Here is a 20,497-nt window from a genome sequence, read left to right as displayed (position 1 = left end):
AAAAAAAAAAAAGAAAAAAAAAGGGAAGTAATTATTAAACATGGCCTAATTTTTTTCAATAGGGACTTGTAAAGGTGGTGTGGAGCTGAAGTTAATGAACTAGAAAGCTAGAACCCAGTGGCATGCTGATCCAATCTTGTGAGGACCAATTCACCAAGTGGGATGATCACCGGCAAAGCAGAGTCCATCTGTCGAGGTATTTGATTTCTTTCATTCATATTCTCTCCCTTAAACTCTCCATATTATGAATTGAAGTAAACATAAAGCAAAGGCCAAAATCACAGCTGTGGAGCTGCTGGGTCCGTATTCTTTTATCTGTCTCATCTGTATGGCTTTTGAAATTAGGGAATGATGATTGAAGTTTTTTCCTCATACTTTGAAGGAATGGCTTGTTGCTTTTTATTAGTAGTGCATGTCCCATCTCTTTCAATCAAGGTTTCCTTAGTGCGCATCTCTTTCATTCATTCATTCATTTCACTGTACTGATCAGTGTGGTTTGTAGGGTGGAAATGACATCATCCTCTCTCTCTCTCTTTCTGCTTTGTGAATTCTGCATATAATATTATGATTGGATGGCCTTTGCCCATATCTCACTACCCATTGCATAGCATATAGAGTTTGGGATAATAACATTACAATCACTACAGACACAAAGTCTATTGCATTGGCTTTTTACTATGCTATGCCATTTTTTCACCCTTTTGTTTTTTTGTTTTTTGTTTGTTTTTGTTTGTTTTTTTTTTTTTGGTTTGATGGCCTAAACCCACTGCTTCAGATATTATCTGTTTTGATTTGTTACGTATTGACGTTAGCTAGACATATTAAAACCGTGAAACTGACGGCTGTATGTAATGAGCCAAAGTGAACAATATTTACTAATGGTGGGCTTAGGCCGTTACAAATGGTATCAGAGTCAGATACTACGTGGTGTGTCAACAAGGACACTGACTCCCAATAGGGTGAATTGTGAGATCTCACATAAGTTGGAGAGGGAGACGAAACATTTCTTATAAAGGTATGGAAACCCTCTCCCTAGCAGACGCGTTTTAAAACGTGAGGCTGATGGCAATATGTAACAGGCCAAAACGACAATATCTGCTAGCGGTTGGCTTGAGCTATTATAAATCGTATCAGAGTTAGTCACCGAACAGTGCGAGACATTGGTCGGAGTAGGCTAGATCCTCTCCATAATAAATACGTTTTAATACTGTGAGAATGACGATACCACGTAACGGGTCAAAGAGTCAAAACAAACAATATTTATTAGTGATGAGCTTGAACTATTATATATTCTTTCACATGTGAACCACTTCTTGTTTCGGGCTACAAAGTTCTAAAAAGCTTACAGGTTGTGATGATCCACTAATTCTTTGGCACATAGNTTTTTTTTTTTTTTTTTTTTTTTTTTTTTTTTTTTTTTTTTTTCGGTAGGTGAGACCTACTTAGAAAGGGAGAGGTGAACAAATTTTCACTTTTTAGGAAATAATAATAATAATAATAAATAAATAAAACACCAACTCCACCTTTCAAAACTGTTAGGAACTAACATGTTACTCTTGAACCTATTTGTCGCATCAAATTAATAGGGATTTTCATTTTTGCTCGTAAATTTCTTTGTTTTCATTGTCTATGGAGTACAAAAAAACATACTAAAAGTAAATATAACTTTAAAGAATCCAAAAAGTAACGGAATTATTTGTGAACGTTATCTTCGTGATTGAGATCTATTCTTGCATTGATGACATGTTACACAATCTTACTTTATATTCAACGTCTAAAATCTCGTGCATTTCTATACTTTCTTTATACTTTCTTGATTTTTCCTTAGAACAATAGTTTTTCTTTCCCTAAATTATTCTTCAATGACTTTGAAAATATGTTCTTAAAAGCTTAAACAAAGGGTAGAAGGGAGAGTACACCTTTCTTTCTTTTCTCTCTTTGTTGTTGAGGTTTATTATTCTTTGTTCACTTTATACTTTATACTGTCACAAATATTAATACCCATCATTGAACAATGGGCTATGCCATTCCTCTTTCCTTATGAACTTTATTTAAGATTTGAACCGAGCCTATTCGGCTTAATTTTAGAGAGTATTAAGGACAAAANAAAAAAAAAAAAAAAAAAAAAAAAAAAAAAAAAAAAAAAAAAAAAAAAAAACCCGTGAAATATATCTCATTTTGCTAGTGTAACAGTTGTAATAGCTCATACCCACCGCTAGCAGATATTGTCTTTTATAGACTTTCTTTTTCGGACTTCTCCTCAAAGTTTTTAAAACACATCTAACATAGAAAAGTTTTCGCACTTTTATAAAAAAATGTTTCATTTCTCTCTCCAATCGATGTGGAATCTTATCTTACAGATATTGAGAGTGCCCCTTAGAGCGTAAAAACATATGAGATTGAGAGAGAGACAAGGAAGAAAGTGAAAGTAAAAGTGAATGCCAATTCTCCATCCAAACCCATTGCATTTACTCAAAAGAAGATATCTTTATTAACAAACTGCTTTGCCTTTGCCTTTGTACGACCTACTCGTATGGATATTTTTCACCGTTTAGGTTTAACGAGATCAACCGTGTTGATAAACCCTTCAAATTGGACTTCTTTTCATAATTGATTATTCAACGAGATCGACACAATGTATCTGTCTTTTAATAACCGTTAAATGTAAACTCAAAAATTTGCATGCTCCTAATAACCACGAAAAACTTCTTAGTTTCTTTCTTATACATCCAACAATACAAGACAACGGGACAAATTGTCACAGTCTTCTCGAATAATTTCTTATTTCTGAAAAGTAAAAAATATATATTAAAATTATTTAATAAATATATTTGATCATTTTTTTTTTTTTTTTTTTTTTTTTTTTTTACCATGTACAGTGAGTTGTTAGCATAGTCACAATAATTTATTAAGGGAGTGAAATAATAGAACCATTATACTTTTGTTGTGGAGGGAATCTAAAGTACTTAGTTGTATTATATTTTTTGACATTATAGATGAAAGGTGAGATTCTCCGCTATGTTCTTCGATATGGACCTAAATGATCGTACAAAATCTTTGCACATTTTGCATGTGATAGATAAATACAACGATCATTCGTTATTATTGTAAGATCCCACATCGGTTGGAGAGAGAAACGAAACATTTCTTGTAAATGTGGAAACCTCTTCCTATTAGGCGCGTTTTAAAACTATGAGGCTGACTGCGATATATACGGACAAAAGTGGACAATATCTGCCAGTAGTGGGCTTGACCTATTACAAATGATATCAGAGTCAGGCACCGAGCAGTATGCTAGCGAGGATGCTGGTCCCTCAAGAGAGTAGATTGTGAGAAGCCACATCGGTTGGAGAGGGAAACATGACACTCCTTACAAGTGTGTGAAAACCTCTCCCTAGCATACATGTTTTCAAATCGTGAGGTTGACGGATATACAAAATGAGTCAAAGTGGACAATATTTACTAGAGTTGGGCTTAAGAAGTTACAACTATCTTATTCCGTAATCTTTTTGCTTTCATGTGAAATGTACTTTCTATTTCAAGAATATTTTATTCTTTCAAAAATTACAATATTACCCTTCATCTTTTATAACCATGTCAAAATTACCAAGTAGAAATCCTTTAGAATGTCAACGGGCATAAATTGAGACTTGAAATAGTACTAGATCTTTGTCAACCCGTACCAAGTTCTAATTATACCCCGCATTCAAACAGATTTCTAGATAAAAAAGACAGTTTTGAAACGTTTATCAAAGATCAAGGGTAATACTGTAATTTCTCAAAAGAACAAGAATATTTTAAGAATAAATTATATCTCGATATTTGAATAAAGGTAGAGGATATGTAGTTCATGAATATCCATCTTTTGGTAGGGCTACAAACATTTATAGTCTTCCATGAAATGAAAAACTATGAGAAATTACACCTTTTCATCCCAACTTGTTCAAAGTCAAGTTGACTTTGTGGGATATTTCGATGGTACAGTTGACCAAACTTCATGCCATTATTAGGGGCTTCCAAGCCGATAAGTTTGGTGTGTAATAATGTTATATCTCCATCGTTACATATCATTATCAGTCTCACAATTTTAAAATATGTCTCTTAGAGAGATATTTTCACATCCTTGTAAAGAATGCTTCGTTTTTTCACAGACATAAAACCGTATTTTAATCTTTAAAATAAAGGGAAAAAAAACCTTTTATTAATTTTTTTATGACTAAAAAAATAAAAAAAAGGAAAAGATATTGAAAGCGAAGCAAAGTATGAAATGTTGTTTAAAGGAACTTCACATTGATTGATAAAACATGCTAAGTTTCAGTACCTTTATTTTCTTTTTCTTTTTCTTTTTTAATTTTTTTTCTTTATTTTAATTAAATAGCTCATTTGATTTATTGCTCTATTATTGTGATTCATCATATTTCCACTTTTACCCTTTCTTTTTTAGAATTTATTTATTTTATTATTTAATTTTACGCCGATAATAATTTGGTCCCTTACTCGGACGACTTAGTTCACGTACTTTTAAATTTTTAACAATTTAATTAAGATTTAATGGAATTTCTTACTATAAACTAATTAAAAATCAATTTTTTTACAAATTATAAATGTTAATAAAATTGACAGTTAATTTATGACTATATTATTAAAAGTATTTTTTTTAAATCTAAATAAAAAATCGCTTTGAAATTTGCATTATTTTTAAAACATTAATTTTAAAAATAAAAAAAAAAACTTGAGAGATGAGTACTCCAAATGCTAGTAAATAATAATGTAAAAAAAATATTTATAATTAATAAAATCACTTTAAATTGTTATAATTTTTATAAATATAAATTTTTATTTCTATGGAATATTTTGAGAATATTCTTGTAGGGGAATATAAATATAAGTGAGGGTAAAAGAAAGAGTGGAGGGTAAAAAGTAAAATAGAGTAGACGGAAGGAATTTACTAGAAAAATACAAGTAACAAAATATGGTAACTTTTCCTTTTATAGAATTTTGTTAAAGAGATATATTTGATTAAAGCTGACATGTCATGTTTTCACAAGTAGTGTAATAACTTTGCCAATAATAATAATAATAATAATAATAATAATAATAATAAAATGAGTATGAACTTCTTTAGAAAGTGGATAAACCAATAAATTTAAGCTAAATTAATAAAAAAAAAAATTATAAATTTTATATTTTGCCTAAGAAAACTCATAAATTTTTAAAAGTTTTAAAACTTTAAAAAAGAATTATCAAAAATAAAAATATGAAAATAGTTAGTAACTTATTTTAAAAATACTTTTAAAATTTAAAATTTTACAAAAAGTTGGAAAATACTTCTGTTGATAGTATTATATATAATAAATTCACATAAAAAAAATTTAAAAATAATATTAATACATTTACTTTTATTAAAAACAAGTTAAAAAAAATTATTATCCTCAAACCTATAAACGAAAATTCATCTATATCCAAACATTTTAATGTTACTTCTGAAAGTCAGTATCTTTTAAACATAATATTAGCATAATATTAGCATAAAGGGTATTTTTGGATTTTTTTTTTTATAGTTTAAAAGGAAATTTTTTAAAATTCAATTATATTTTTAACTACTTTCGAAAGTTAACAGATTTTTGGACTAATATTAACGATATTCATCTAAAACTAACAGTAATAATATTTTTATTTTTTTTTTATTTAAAGGTATTTTTACTAATTTTACCATAAATTTAATATTTCTAATTACTTTTTACTAAATATTTATGAGAAACAAGGATTTATCTCCATATTCGAATATATATGAAGAACAGAACGCGTGTTCATAGGATGACCAAAAATTGAATTATATGTCGGCACAAGTTTCGAGTAAGTTCAGGGCTTCATCCTCAAATCTTATCATGATTGTGTACACCAATGAAATAGCATAGTCCTTCACTCATCCGATATTGTTGGAGAACCCGCCAATTTTTCATTAAACAGACATGAAAATCCTCCATCGAAAACCTAATTCCAACATAATTTATTGCTGGGTTCGCCACGATCACTCAAATTTTTCTGAATGGTCAAAACTCGAGACAACAATATCAAACCAAACCATGAATTTCTTAAACTTTTATTTCTTTCCTTTTCTCTTTAATGAGAAAGAAAAGGGCATTAAATGCTTTATTGGTACAATTCTTAGCAATAATGTGATATAAAAGGACTTTTTTATTTATTTAAATAATACATATATTAAAAATATTGTAAATACTAACAATTTTATAAATCATTATTAGTTCTTAAAAAATGTGTATAATTTATATAAATTAAAATGTCAAATTTATATCATAATTTTCTTAAATAGACTTTATTGATTTAGAAAAATTCAAATTCCAAAATAAAAACCGTCAAATTTAAGGTGGTTTGATAATTGAATGCTATATTATTAAGAAAAAGAACAAAATTTTAATGACGTCATATAAATAATTATACCAATTGAATTAAAAATATATATTTGTATAATAGAATATTATTACCCATAAACTATAAAATAAAAAATAAAAAAAAAATTATTTTCTAAATTTGGACTATTTATTTGATTGGTTAAGTCACTATTGATTTTTTTTTAAATTTAAGATTTATTAGATATAAAATTTAAATTTAGATCTAATAAATTAATTAATTATTTAAAATTTTAAATTTATTATAAAATTCGGGTGTTTATATATCTAATCTTGAAGTCAAGGTCAAGAGGTTGAAGACGAAGAACAACTTACTGGTTTAGTCTTTTTTTTTTATTGATTTATTATAATAATTTACTAATATTTTATCCATTTAAGATCAGTTGAATTAGAAATTTATTAAATATTTAAATTTCAAATTTAGTTATAATTTTATATTCAACAAATTTCCAAAACTTTAAATTTATGTATAATCAATGTATAAAAAATTAGAATGTTAGGAGAATTTAAAACTGAATAGACTCGTTTTAAAATCGTGAGACTGACAACGATACATAACGGACAAAAGCGGATAATATCTATTAGCGGTGGGCTTGAATTGTTAGAAATGATATCAGCGCTGGGCTCCAAGGGGGGTGGATTGTGAGATCCCACGTCAACTGGAGAAAGAAAACTGAATATTCTTCGTAAGGGTGTGGAAACCTATAAAAACTCTAGTAGACGCGTTTTAAAATCGTGAGACTGACAAACGATACGTAATGGGCAAAAGCAGACAATATAGCGGTTGGTTTGAGTTGTTATAAATGGTATCAGAGCCTGACATTAAGGGGTGTGTGAGCTAAGACGTTGGACTCCAAGAGGACGTATTGTGAGATCTCTCACGTCAATTGGAGAGAGAAAACTGAACCTTCTTCATAAGGAGTGGAAACCTTCGAACGGTAAACCTGATGTGGATACATAACAGGTCAAAACAGATAATATACGTGTAAATAATATAAATTTTAAAAACAATATTTTTAGTTTGAAAATTTAAAATATATAATTACATTACAAATAAATAAAAAGATTATTTTTATTATAAACCCAATTCATTCTTGTTAAATTAAAATATGTATTATAAATCATAATTATATAATTTTTTTTAACATTATACAAATTAATAAGAATTTATAATGAACTTAGCATTTAATAGGTAACATTATGATATCATTACTATACTAATGTTTAAATTAGAATTCAATTTTTATTGAATTCCTATTTTCATTTCCTGTCAAAAATAAAAAAATAAAAAAATAAAATCCATACAACTGGAAATTACGGAATTGACATCGATAATTTTTTAATTAATTTTTTTTGTCATCACTACCAATACTGGAATAAGATGTCTGTTGCAGGAGCAGAGAAAGAAGTAGCGGCGGATGATCGGTCAACTTCCAGTCAATCTCAATCCCCAAATTTCCAGATTTTCTTTCCAAACCCAAACTCTGTTCTTAATCCCTCTGTTTAATCTCACATAATTTCACCTCAATTTCCTCTTCCAGATAAGAACCCCCACGCGCGCCCACTCCACATTCGCCTCTTCTTCTTCGATTATCCGTTCCCCTGCCCAGATCTCTCGACAACCTCTGCTCCTCATGTTTCTTCGCTAAGACAAACCCGAAAAACCCATTTGGGGTTGTCGGATTTTCTGTTTTTTCTCTGATTCTTCGCTGTTTATACCGATTTTCTTTAATGGGTTGCGCCACTTCCAAGCTCGACGACCTCCCTGCCGTTGCACTCTGTCGCGACCGTTGCGCTTTTCTTGACGAAGCGATTCGGTTTCGCCACGCGTTCGCTCAGGCTCATACGGCGTATATTCTCTCTCTCCAAGCGGTTGGGAAATCTCTGCACAATTTTATTGAACCGGGTTATGTTTATTCTGAGCCCTCTTCTTCGCCTAATCTCAAGCTTCCTAATCAAAGAAAGGGCGACTCTGATCTTCAACCTTCTAATTCGCCTCTCCATCGTTTATCTCACTCCAATTCCAGTTCCCATCTCCATTTACCCTCCGATTCCGACGATGATTCCAGTTCCCTTCACCATTCCGATCACTCTTCGCCGTTGCACCAAACCCACGGCGATTTTCTTGACTACCCAGATGGGAATCGCGGTGGTTTTGTATCCGGCGGTGGCGGTTTTGTGCAGATGAACTATATGAAGAACAATGCGATGCAGTCGGTGGTGCATCAACAGATGCCAATTAGTACAGAGAGGGTTTATCAAATGGGTGAATCTGCCTCTTCTTCTGGTTATTATCCTTATCCGAATAATGGGTATTCTAATTATGGCGGTGGTTATGGTGGATATTACGGTTCTTCGTCATCGAAGCCACCACCGCCGCCGCCTTCTCCGCCGAGAATCTCCGCTTGGGATTTCCTTAACTTCTTTGAAACTCCGGCTGTGGGGAACTACTACGGCAGCTACACGCCGGGGAGGGATCCGAGAGAAGTGAGAGAGGAAGAGGGAATTCCGGAATTGGAAGATGTACGATATTACCAACCGGAGGTTGTGAAGAAGGTACACGGCGACCATAACTTCGCCGTGGATAGCGGCGGGAAGTACTCTAAAGCGGCGGTGGACGACCCATTAAAGGTAGTGAACAAGAACGTCGCCGCCGCGGCTTATCAGACGAAGCCCAGCGCTGCAGTGGAAGATGCCGTGCAATATGAGATGGGTGTTGTTAATAAGAAGCTTGAGGGCCATGGCAATGGAGCTCCTTCTAGCTCTGCAGCACTCAAAAGGGGAGGTGGTTCAAGGGATGTTTATGAAGTGGTGAAAGAAATTGAAGCTCTGTTCAAAAAAGCCTCAGAGTTTGGAGATGAAATCGCCAAGATGTTGGAAACGGGTCAGCTCCCTCATCAACATAAACATGGTAAATTCAACATTGAAACACAACTTAATTTGTTCATGAACGTTTGTTTTCTAAGATACTGATGGGTTTTGTATTGATCAGCAATCTTGACTCGACCGCCCGCTTCACGGCGGAGGGCCAAGCCCTCTGCTATGGCTGGTGCTGCTGCTGAAGTCGTCTTTGTTGAGGATATTGGTATGAGATCTGGAAATCTTTCAGCTACCTTGAAGAAATTGTATATGTGGGAGAAGAAACTTTATAATGAAGTGAAGGTATGTGTGTTCTTCGTTGATTTAAGCTACTTTTGCAGGAGATTGTTGGGAAATCTGAGTCTTTTTGCTCTGGTTAATGCTAGTTCATGTTATTCATTGTATTGATATATTTCTGTAGGGAGAGGAAAAGATGCGGATGAGCCACGAGAGGAAGCGACATCAGCTCAAACGTTTGCACGAGAGAGGTGCCGAGGCTCAGAAAGTTGAGGCCATTCAAACATCCATAAATACGTTGTCGACGAACTTGAAAATTGCGATTCAAGTGGTCGATAAGATTTCCGAGACGATAAATAAGATTCGGGATGAAGAACTTTGGCCACAAGTTAATGAACTGATTCAAGGGTATGTGAGAATATTACTTGAATATGGGGCGGTAGTTATTGTGAGATCTGGAACAAAGCATTCCTTATAAGGGTGTGGAAACCTCTCATTAGCAGACCGTATTTTAAAACCTGAAAGGGAAGCCTGTAAGGGAAAACCCAAAGAGGACAATATCTGTTAGTGGTGGGTTCGGACTGGGCTGTCAGGGGGTGGATTGTGAGATCCCACATTGGTCGGAGAGTCAGGGGGTGGATTGTGAGATCCCACATTGGTCGGAGAGTCAGGGGGTGGATTGTGAGATCCCACATTGGTCGGAGAGTCAGGGGGTGGATTGTGAGATCCCACATTGGTCGGAGAGTCAGGGGGTGGATTGTGAGATCCCACATTGGTCGAAGAGGGGAACAAAGCATTCCTTACAAGGGTGTGGAAACCTCTCTCTAACAGGTGCGTTTTAAAACCTTGAGGGGAAGCCCGCAAGGGACGGGAAAGCTCAAAGAAGACAGGACAAGACAATATCTGCTAGCGGTGGTTTGGGCTGTTACAATTATATGAGAATGTTATTGTGTTGCTCAGATCTTGCTTGTTTCGTTTTCTCAATATTGTTTCCTCGGTCGTTAAGCGTGTAATGCATGTTGATTGCAGGTTAACCAGGATGTGGAAAGGTATGCTCGAATGCCATCATGCTCAGTTCCAAGCGATTAAAGAATCGCGTGGTTTAGGCCATATTAGATCAGGTGGAAAGCCTAGTGATCTCGATCTTCGAGTGACGTTGCAACTCGATCACGAGCTTATTAGCTGGACAACTAGTTTCTCAGGTTGGATAAGCGCCCAGAAAAACTTCACAAGATCCTTGAACAATTGGCTGCTGAAATGTCTTCTGTATGAGCCTGAAGAAACACCTGATGGATTCGTTCCTTTCTCACCGGGCAGGATTGGTGCACCACCCATCTTTGTAATCTGCAACCAGTGGTCACAAGTTCTGGACAGATTCTCTGAGAAGAAGGTAGTCGATTCTATGCACGTGTTTGCTAAGAGCGTTCTTCAAATATGGGAGCATGATAAGCAAGAAGTGCGTAAGACGATGATAACGAACAAGGATCTCGAAAGGAAAGCTAAAAGAATCGATCGAGATGACCAAAAGTTGCAGAAAAAGATTCAGGCATTGGACAAGAAACTCATTATGGTCACTGGACATGTGCAAGGAGATGGCACTATCAGCCTGCAGGCAGGTCTGCAGTCCATTTTCGAGGCGCTCGAGAGGTTTGCAACCGACTCCATGAAAGCATACGAGGAGCTTTTGCAACGAAGCGCCGAAGAGAGTGCCAAGGCAAGAGTATGAAGAAGGTCGCTTGTTTCTTGTGATTTGAATCATCATTATACTGCCAATGACAACACCATCAAAAAGTTCGACTGGAACTCGACTGTAATAGCCCAAGTTCATTACTAGCCGATATTGTCCTTTTTGTGCTATTTCTTTCGAACTTTCCCTCAAGGTTTTAAAATGCGTTTGGTAGGGAGAGGTTTCCACACCCTTATAAAGAATGCTTTGTTCCACTGTCCAACCGATATGAGATCTCACAATCCCACATTGAGCCAGACACTAGGCGGTGTGCCTATGTTGACCCTCGAAGGGAGGGGGATTGTGAGATCCCACGTTAGTTGGAGAGGGAAACAAAGCATTGTTTACAAGGGTGTGGAACTTTTCCTAGCAGACACGTTTTAAAACTTTGAAGGGAAGCTCGGAATGGAAAGCCTAAAGAGGACAATATCTGCTAGCGGTGGCTTAGACTGTTACATCGACCATACTACTCCATGGACCGAAGTAACCAACTCGGTTGCAGATCATGCAGTCCCTAAATATCACATTTGAAATGGCAGTTGCTGTTACATTCTACAGACAGACCCTCCAATTCACATAGAAACTCAACACAACACAACACAAGGTGTCTGCCATTGACCGAACTTAACAGTGTTCGGTTTTTCGGTCAGGAGGGTTACGAAAGCCGTGGCTATCAGTCGAGGCCGGGCTGATGTATCTGCAACAAGAAAGAAGAGGAAGAAGAAGAAGAAGATGAGGCAGTGCAGTGCAGTGCAGCTGAAAAGGACAGACATTAAGAGTCACGAGAGCTTAGGCAAAGAAATGAATGTGAAAAGGAAAGCTGTCTGTCTCCCTCAATTATTTGATGGTTTTGTGCAGTTTTTGTGGATACAAACAAACAAAACCAGACATGGTTTGGCTTTGGAATAATTTCTTAACCTTCATAACATTTTTTTCGTGGAAATCCAAGATTTTTAGTTAAATTACTTACACGAGGATCGGTCTTTTAGCGAGGTAAGGAATATCTTGTCAAATATGTCATGCTCTTGGAGAGGAATATCTCGAGCTTCGTGTAAGACAACAAAGTGCAATGAGACTAAAGTGAAGAAATGACCTTAAATCTTAGTGTTCTAACTTTGAATCGAATTATTTAACTTTCGTAAGTGACAGACCCTAAACCGTGCTTGCATTTTTCATTGCACACGACTTTATTACGTAGAAATATAGAATTTGATATTAAGTCGAGATTATCTTCTAAGATTTACTTTATTTAAATTTTCATGTGTAAGACAAATGTCTCGATAGCATACTTTTTTGCAACAATTTTGTTTCTTTAAATTATTAAGAGTGTTCATATGACTTGATAACCCGACCTACTCAGACTACTTAACCAAATCACAAAAGTTGGGCTTAACCAAATCACAAAGTTGAAATTTTGGAAAATCGAAAATATGGGAAATATTCAACCCATGTTAGACGAACACAACTCTCCACACTGTTATGATATTGTCCACTTTGAGCCTAAAGTCTTGTGGCTTTCCTTTGGGCTTCCCCAAAATGCCTCGTACCAATGGAATTAGTATTCCTCACTTATAAACTCATGATCATTCCCTAAATTAGCCGATGTGTGACTTCCTTAGCCGATGTGAGTCACTGATGTTGGTGATGAGTTTTTTTGGTTGGGAGAATAATATATATATATATATATATATATTATTGGTTTATTTATTTATAATTTGAATAAACCCACCATGATATTTCCAATTTGTTAATAGAAAAGTAATTGATTGTAGGCAAGAAATGTGGGCACACCATTAGGAATACAAAATTCATATCCCTTTTTACCCCATTATTTACATTTAAATATAATCAATTAAAATGGAAATAAATTATTTAAAAATTAAACATTTTTATTTTTAAATATAATCAATTAAATTATTTAAAAATTTATTTTTAATTATTGGGTGATTGTGTGAATCTAATTCTCCAAGTTTGAATAAATATTATGCTTATTTTTAATTCTTAATTTTATTTTTAATTCTTAATTTTATTTTTAATTCTAATATACAGCTTTATCTGATTTATTATTAAATATAATTATAATGCTTGACACAAGTGTGAACTTTTCATAAGCTTTCCTTTGACTTTTCCCCTCCTACCTAACCAAGTTTCTTTTATTTATTTATTTATTTTATTTTATTTTAATTATGGTATCAAACTTATATAGATTTAAAAAAATTAAATATATATTTTTTAAAATAAATATCCAAATTAGAGAAAGAAGAATAAATTGAAATTCTCCCCATGCCCATTTTAAATATATATATATATTAGCATATATTCTTTTTAAATATTAAATTCGAGAAATAATTAAAAATTATATACGTATTCAAGAAATTTTAAAGAATATTTTATTCACCTCTCAACAAATATTTTTAAAACTTTAAAAATCAAATAATTATAATTCATTTTTTACCCTATTTTATTGTATTATTAAATCAAAGCTAACACATATAATTCATTTTATATTTATTTAAATTTAGTATTTAAATTTTAAGTCTTAAATTATTTGATTACAATGAATGTTAGAAATCACGACCACAATGGTACGATATTGTCCACTTTGAATGTAAGCGGTGTATTCCTCACTTATAGACCCATGATCTTCCACTAAATTAACCAAGGTGGGACTCACTCCCAATAATCCTCAACAATCATCTCCTCAAATAAAGTTATGAAGCTCTCGAATAGCCTCCTCTTAATCGAGGCTCGACTCCTTTATTTGGAGCCATCAAACAAAGTACACCCTTTGTTCGACACTTTAGTCACTTTTAACTACACCTTCCAGACTCACAATCTTTATTAGATATTTGATGATTTTATTGTCGTGGCTAAGTTTAGGGCATGACTTTGATAGTATGTTAGAAATCACGACTCTACACGATGATATGATATTGTCTACCTTGAGCATGAGCTCTCATGGCTTAGAGATAGTATTTTTACTTATCAACCCATGATCTTCCACTAAATGAACGAAGAACTCGCTCCCAATAATCCTTAACAATATATAAAAATAATTATTTGAAACTATAATGATTCCAAAATTGTGTGTTAGTAGGAATGATTAGCATTTAAAAATGGTAGAAAAGAAATCTTTACGTACTTAATTATATATTAAGGATGGGAGGTTTCAGACATCACTGTATGGAACTTGGATTTGTTGGGATTAGGAAGGAAGTTGACCCAGATTAATTAAACCCCTCACTTAATCAAATCCAATTCTGCTGAATTTTTACGAGCCGTTTCTTTAATTGAATGAACTGTAAGAACTGCTCCTCTTTTTAATTACCCCATTAATCGTGAGAGAATAAAAAGGGAGAGAGAAAAGACGAGGCCCTCTCCTAGCTCCTCCTCGCTTTGTGTTTCTTTTCTTGTAGAGCTTAAAAAGTTGCTTCCCCACCTCATATTCGTCTCTTTCCTTCTCCAATCCCCTCTCTGCTTCACTTTCCCCTCTTCTCCAGTTGATTTTTCAAAAGGGTTGTGAGAAAAATTTGTTATGGGGTGCTGTGAATCCATCTTTTTGACAGAAACCCACCCTGAAAAGGTTCAAACCCAGCAACCTCCGCCGCCGTATGTGGAGCCGCCGCCTTCTATTGGACCCAACACGACCCCCGGAGATATGGTTTCCAGTTTCTCCGAGTTTTCCTTATCGGACCTTAAGGCTGCAACCGACAATTTCAGCTCCAACTTCATAGTCTCCGAGAGCGGCGAGAAGGCTCCGAACATTGTGTATAAGGGCCGACTTCAAAACCGGAAGTGGATCGCTGTTAAGAAGTTCACGAAGGTGGCTTGGCCGGACGCCAAGCAATTTGTGGTACTTCTTGCTCTTGTTTTGAAGAATTTGATTGTGTTTTTGTGTTTTTGTTGAGTTTTTGATGATTTTATGCAATGGGTGTGTGGAATTTTGGGGCAATTTTTAGGAAGAGGCTTCGGGCGTTGGGAAGCTAAGGCATCCAAGGTTTGCGAATTTGATAGGGTATTGCTGCGATGGTGATGAGCGGCTGCTGGTTGCGGAGTTCATGCCTAATGATACTCTTGCAAAGCATTTGTTCCACTGTATGCTTTCATTTTCTTTTACTTCAATCATCACCAACATTACTTGTGTTTACTGGAAGTGTATAAGCATACATTTAGCATAACATTTCTATTGGAACTTGATTCTGTTAAGCTATGGGGATTACGGGAAGGGAACGTGTTTATCGACTCCGAAACAACGAAACTATTAGAAGTGGGGATGATCTTATAGGTACGAGGTATAACCAAAAGCAAAATCACCGAAGTTTAAGCTTGAAGTAGACTATATCATACTATCGTAGAGACTTGGGAGGTTCATTGCCCTTAGGCGAACTACATCGACCCCATTTAGCTATCACGACATCATTATTTAAGTTGTAGGTGTTGCTGAGAATAACTACATCGACCCCGTTTGGCTATCATGGCATCATTATTTAAGTTGTAGGTGTTGCTTAGAATAACTACATCGACCCCGTTTGGCTATACGACATCATTATGGTTAGATTTTGCGTGTAGCTACGTATGATCGAGTGAGCTTGCTACGTTTTTGCAGGGGAAAATCAAACCATTGAGTGGGCCATGCGGTTGAGAGTTGCGTACTATATTGCTGAAGCTTTGGAATATTGTACCACTAAAGGCCGTGCATTGTACCATGACTTGAATGCTTACAGAGTTCTTTTTGATGAGGTATCATTTTCACTTATTGGTATCTATTTTTAGTTTTTTGATGTAATGTTTATCTTCATTTCGTTGCTCTCGTTTATAGGGTGGCGATCCACGTCTTTCGTGTTTTGGATTGATGAAAAACAGTAGGGACGGTAAGAGTTACAGCACAAATCTGGCCTACACACCACCTGAGTATTTGAAAAATGGTACTTTGATGTTTATCTTTTGTTTGTTATTAGAAACCGAGTATTTTTCGTGTCAAAAGGTTGATAGCAACAATAACGCTCCGTTTTCCGTTGTTTTGAGCTACGTTTATAAATTTACTAGCGTTTCGAGTGTTGTTCGTCACTTTGATTTGTCTATTGTAGGAAGGGTAACCCCTGAAAGTGTTATTTATAGCTTTGGTACTGTTCTCTTGGATCTTCTAAGTGGCAAGCACATCCCTCCAAGTCATGTAAGTAGCTAATTTTGTGAAGTTGTTTACATGTAACAATGTATGCTTCTATTTTTGTTCTTTATAAGAACAGTTCTTTCCTTGATTATTATGATTTCCATTTGATTCTCTGTTGTGTGGATGCGTGGTACTGGTTATTATTTGACATCTCGCTCGTCTCCTAGATTATGGATTCATTTGCTACACGATTTGATTTAAAAGTGTGCGTGATTATAAGGATGCCACTGTTTTTTGGAGTAATTGTAACCGCCCAAGCCCGCCGCTGGTAGATATTGTTCTCTTTTTGCTTTTTTAGGGTTACTCTGACCACTCAAAAACTGGGTGTATGCCGCTTGGAGCGGCAAGCACACGCTATAGTTGTGTGCTCACCGCACCAAGCGGCGTACGCCCATTTTTAGAGGGGTCCTCTCGTTTGAGTGGCCCTAAAAAAACAAAAAAGAAAACAATATCTACTAGCGGCGGGCTTGGGCGGTTACAAATGGTATCAGAGCCAGACACCGAGCGGTGTGCCAACGAGGATCTAGGCCCCCCAAGAGGGGTGGATTGTGAGATCTCACATCGGTTGGAGAGGGGAATGAAACATTCCTTATAAAGGTGTGGAAACCTCTCCCTAGTGGGCGCGTTTTAAAACCTTGAGGGAAACCCGAAAGGGAAAGCCCAAATTGGGCAGTGTCTGCTAGTAGTGGGGTTAGGCTGTTAGAGTAATACAATTCGGGGTTACTATAACACCGTTGAATTATGGTCAAGGTTAATGATACAATAATTCAGCAAATACGATTGGATTGTCGTTAACATGTTCTTCCAAAGTCATAGAAATTTTCGTATCAGTTTCCGAGGATGTAATTAAGATCTACAACATGTTCATACGTCTCATTTTTGTATGGTCCTGTTATAAGAAGGATTTAAATTATTCACGTTACATAAGTTCGATAAAATACATTTGCAAACGCAGGCACTCGATCTGATTCGAGGAAAGAACATCATTCTCTTAATGGATTCGCATTTGGAAGGAAAATTTTCTACAGAGGACGCAACCGTGGTGGTTAATCTCGCTTCTCAGTGTTTACAATATGAACCGAGGGACCGACCTAACACAGAGGACCTCGTTTCGACCCTCGCTCCCCTGCAAACAAAACCCGAAGTAAAGAACTTTGCTTACTCCCTTAGGCCATTCATATCTATATCTTCCAACACAGCCTATCAAATATGTGTTAATAGGATATCTGTGATATATGTACTGTGATGCTGTGGGTGTTTGTAGGTTCCCTCTTATGTCATGCTTGGAATAGAGAAGCAGGAGGATGCTGCAATAGCCCCTATAGCCCCGATAGCCCCGATAACCCCGATAACCCCACAACGTCCTTTATCGTCGATGGGTGAGGCCTGCTCGAGGATAGATCTCACTGCAATTCATCAAATCTTGATAATGACACACTACCGAGACGATGAAGGAACTAATGAGGTTGCCTCGATTTATTCAACTCGGTTTATAAGATTAAGTGACTCTGTTTTATGAGCAGGAAGGTTTTAACTAAGAGTTCTTGAGTTGTTTCAGCTATCGTTTCAAGAGTGGACACAACAGATGAGAGATATGTTGGAGGCAAGAAAGCGAGGGGATTTTGCCTTCCGGGACAAAAACTTTAAAGCTGCTATTGATTGTTATTCACAGGTATTTATCTACGTAATACTGACAGCGTTTTTTGTGAGATCCCACGTCGATTGGAGAGAAGAATGAGTGCGAGCGAGGACGTTGGGTACAAGGGCGTGGCACCCTAGCATACGCATTTAAAAAACCTTGAGGGGAACTGCGAAAGGGAAAGTCCAAAAGGACAATATATGCTAGCGGTGGGCTTGGGTTGTTATAGTTGGTATTAGAGCCAGACACTGGGTGGTGTGCTAGCGAGGACGTTGAGCCCTCAAGGGGGGATTGTGAGATCCCATATTGATTGGAGAGAGCATTGAGTGCCAGCGAGAACGTTAGGTATAGGGGTGGAAACCTCTCCCTAGTAGACACGTTTTAAAGACTTTGAGGGGTAGCTCGAAAGAGAAAGTCCAAAGAAGACAACATCTGCTAGCGGTGGGCTTGGGTTGTTACAGTTGGTATTAGAGCCAGACACTAGACGGTATGCCTGCAATGATGCTGAGGCCCGAAGGGGGTGGATTGTGAGATCTCACATCGATTGGAGAGAGGAATGAGTGCGAGCGAGAACATTAGGTATAAGGTTGTGGAAACCTCTCCCTATCAGACACGTTTTAAAAACCTTGAGGGGTCTGAAAGGGGATGCCCAAAAAGGACAATACATGCCAGCAGTGGGATTGGGTTGTTATAGCTGGTATTAGAACTAGACATCGGGCAGTGTGCTAGCGAGGACACTGAGCCCCTGTGAGATCCCACATCGATTAGAGAGAAGAATGAATGCAAGCGAGAACGTTGGGTATAAGGGTGTGGAAACCTCTCCCTAGTAGACCGGTTTTCAAAACCTTGAGGGGTAGCCCGGAAGAGAAAGCCTAAAGAGGACAATATCTGCTACTAGTAGACTTCGGTCTACTTTAACTTGTTTTGAGCCTTCTTTACGCTATGTTTGGTCATTTATTTTCACAATTAGGCCAAAACAAAACAATTCATGTGACATGACTTTTGTGGCTTTAAAATTCTCTTCTTTGCAGTTCATAGATGTAGGAACAATGGTATCCCCGACCGTGTTTGCTCGACGAAGCCTGTGCTATTTGTTGTGCGATCAACCCGATGCTGCACTTCGTGATGCAATGCAAGCACAATGTGTATATCCAGATTGGCCCACAGCCTTCTACATGCAATCAGTTGCTCTTGCAAAGCTGGATATGCAGAAAGATGCGATCGACATGTTGAACGAAGCAGCTGCATTGGAAGAGAAGAGGCAACGAGGTGGACGATGATCACGATAATGAACTAAACATTGCTGTAATTACGAGCATTCGGGTGTCGTTTGTTGCTGAGGCTACCACAATTTGTATAAAGCACGAGCTGGTAATTTTCTTACTTGGATAAAGAAAATGTGAACTACTTACATTTAACTTGTTTGTTCATGTCAATTGTAGAGGAGCTTGTAAATTCAATCAATTTAAACCATCTCTATGAATATGACCTTCTAGTTAGTTTGGTAGAGCCCCTTGTCAAGTTTTATGAATTGAGTCAAACAAAACAATAATATTCAAACTTCCCAAATCTCGGTACGTTATTTGATACTTGATCTAGAATGTCAATGTTAGAGCCCACGTCGGTTGGAGAGGAGAATGAAACCTTCTTTATAAGGGTGTGGAAACCTCTTGTGAGGCTGACGACGATATGTAACGGGCCAAAGTAGACAATATCTACTAACAGTGGGGTTAAACTATTACAAATTATATCAGAGCTAGGTAGCAAACAGTGTGTCACTGAGGACGTTGGGCCTCGAAGGAGGGTGGATTGTAACATTCCACATCGGTTAGAGAGAGCAACTAGTGTCAGCGAGGACGCTAGGCCTTGAAGGGGAGTGGGACGTTGGGCCTCGAAGGGGGAGGATTGTGACATCCCACGTCGGTTGGAGAGAGCAACTAGTGCCAGCGATGACGCTAGGCCCTTGAAGGGGGTGGATTGTGAGATCTCACATCAGCTGTAGAGGGGAATGAAGCATTTCTTTATAAGGGTGTGGAAACCTCTCCCTAGTAGACGCGTTTTAAAACCGTGAGGTTGACGGCGATACGTAACAGGCCAAAACAGACAATATCTCCTAGCGATGGGCTTGGACTTTTACAAGAATAGAGAATCTCTACCATGTCTCATATTCATTCACTCACTCAAAGATCATATAAGCTAAAGGTCGAGAGATGGTCTCGGTCTGGTCATGAGAATGAATGGTGCATTAGTTCCGATCTTCTCTCACACAAAGCTTCTCGATTTCTCTCTACCCAATATCCAAAACCGAAAAACAAAGTTCGAGAAGTCGAGAATTTAGAGAACGGCCTCGTTACGCCTTCCCAACACATTAATCACAATGGAGTCCAACTTAAACTTTTAGACAAAACATCCTTTCATTTGATTTTGGTTACATG

At 36.3% G+C, this 20,497-nt stretch overlaps 2 protein-coding genes and 1 long non-coding RNA gene across 4 annotated transcripts in view; all 3 read left to right on the top strand.

The window, feature by feature from the left end:
- Positions 1-430, top strand: part of LOC111777865 — a 776-nt gene extending 346 nt beyond the window's left edge. The window contains exon 2 of the long non-coding RNA XR_002812427.1: positions 63-430. This is a non-coding gene — a long non-coding RNA (uncharacterized LOC111777865). The remainder of the gene's footprint in view (positions 1-62) is intronic.
- Positions 431-7,786: 7,356 nt separating this feature from the next.
- LOC111777356 (nitrate regulatory gene2 protein-like) lies at positions 7,787-11,412 on the top strand. Its single transcript, XM_023656905.1, has 4 exons — positions 7,787-9,342; positions 9,424-9,593; positions 9,712-9,935; positions 10,557-11,412. The coding sequence occupies exons 1-4, from the start codon at positions 8,163-8,165 to the stop codon at positions 11,251-11,253; spliced, it is 2,271 nt and encodes a 756-aa protein (XP_023512673.1). The 5' UTR covers positions 7,787-8,162; the 3' UTR covers positions 11,254-11,412.
- Positions 11,413-14,596: 3,184 nt separating this feature from the next.
- LOC111777600 (probable serine/threonine-protein kinase At4g35230) lies at positions 14,597-19,571 on the top strand. Of its 2 annotated transcripts, none has more exons than XM_023657268.1 (9): positions 14,597-15,106; positions 15,213-15,348; positions 15,860-15,993; positions 16,073-16,124; positions 16,341-16,426; positions 17,379-17,567; positions 17,688-17,888; positions 17,982-18,095; positions 19,094-19,571. In XM_023657268.1, the coding sequence occupies exons 1-9, from the start codon at positions 14,789-14,791 to the stop codon at positions 19,340-19,342; spliced, it is 1,479 nt and encodes a 492-aa protein (XP_023513036.1). In that variant the 5' UTR covers positions 14,597-14,788; the 3' UTR covers positions 19,343-19,571. The 2 variants fall into 2 exon arrangements, with proteins under 2 accessions (XP_023513036.1, XP_023513035.1); XM_023657267.1 differs by having other exon boundaries at positions 14,598-15,106; positions 16,073-16,178.
- Positions 19,572-20,497: the final 926 nt, after the last annotated feature.

The sequence above is a fragment of the Cucurbita pepo genome, chromosome LG16 (assembly GCF_002806865.2).
Source record: "Cucurbita pepo subsp. pepo cultivar mu-cu-16 chromosome LG16, ASM280686v2, whole genome shotgun sequence".
In the NCBI taxonomy this organism is placed as follows: Eukaryota; Viridiplantae; Streptophyta; class Magnoliopsida; order Cucurbitales; family Cucurbitaceae; genus Cucurbita; species Cucurbita pepo.
The sequence above is the reverse complement of the archived record's forward strand: the minus strand, read 5'-3'. Positions and strand labels throughout refer to the sequence as shown.

Coding starts and splice junctions, on each gene's coding strand:
- LOC111777600 (XM_023657267.1), top strand. CDS start 14,789: ATGGGGTGCTGTGAATCCATCTTTTTGACAGAAACCCACCCTGAAAAG. Junction 15,107..15,212: donor CGGACGCCAAGCAATTTGTG/GTACTTCTTGCT, acceptor GGCAATTTTTAG/GAAGAGGCTTCGGGCGTTGG. Junction 18,096..19,093: donor CTATTGATTGTTATTCACAG/GTATTTATCTAC, acceptor TCTTCTTTGCAG/TTCATAGATGTAGGAACAAT.
- LOC111777356 (XM_023656905.1), top strand. CDS start 8,163: ATGGGTTGCGCCACTTCCAAGCTCGACGACCTCCCTGCCGTTGCACTC. Junction 9,594..9,711: donor AACTTTATAATGAAGTGAAG/GTATGTGTGTTC, acceptor ATATTTCTGTAG/GGAGAGGAAAAGATGCGGAT. Junction 9,936..10,556: donor GTTAATGAACTGATTCAAGG/GTATGTGAGAAT, acceptor TGTTGATTGCAG/GTTAACCAGGATGTGGAAAG.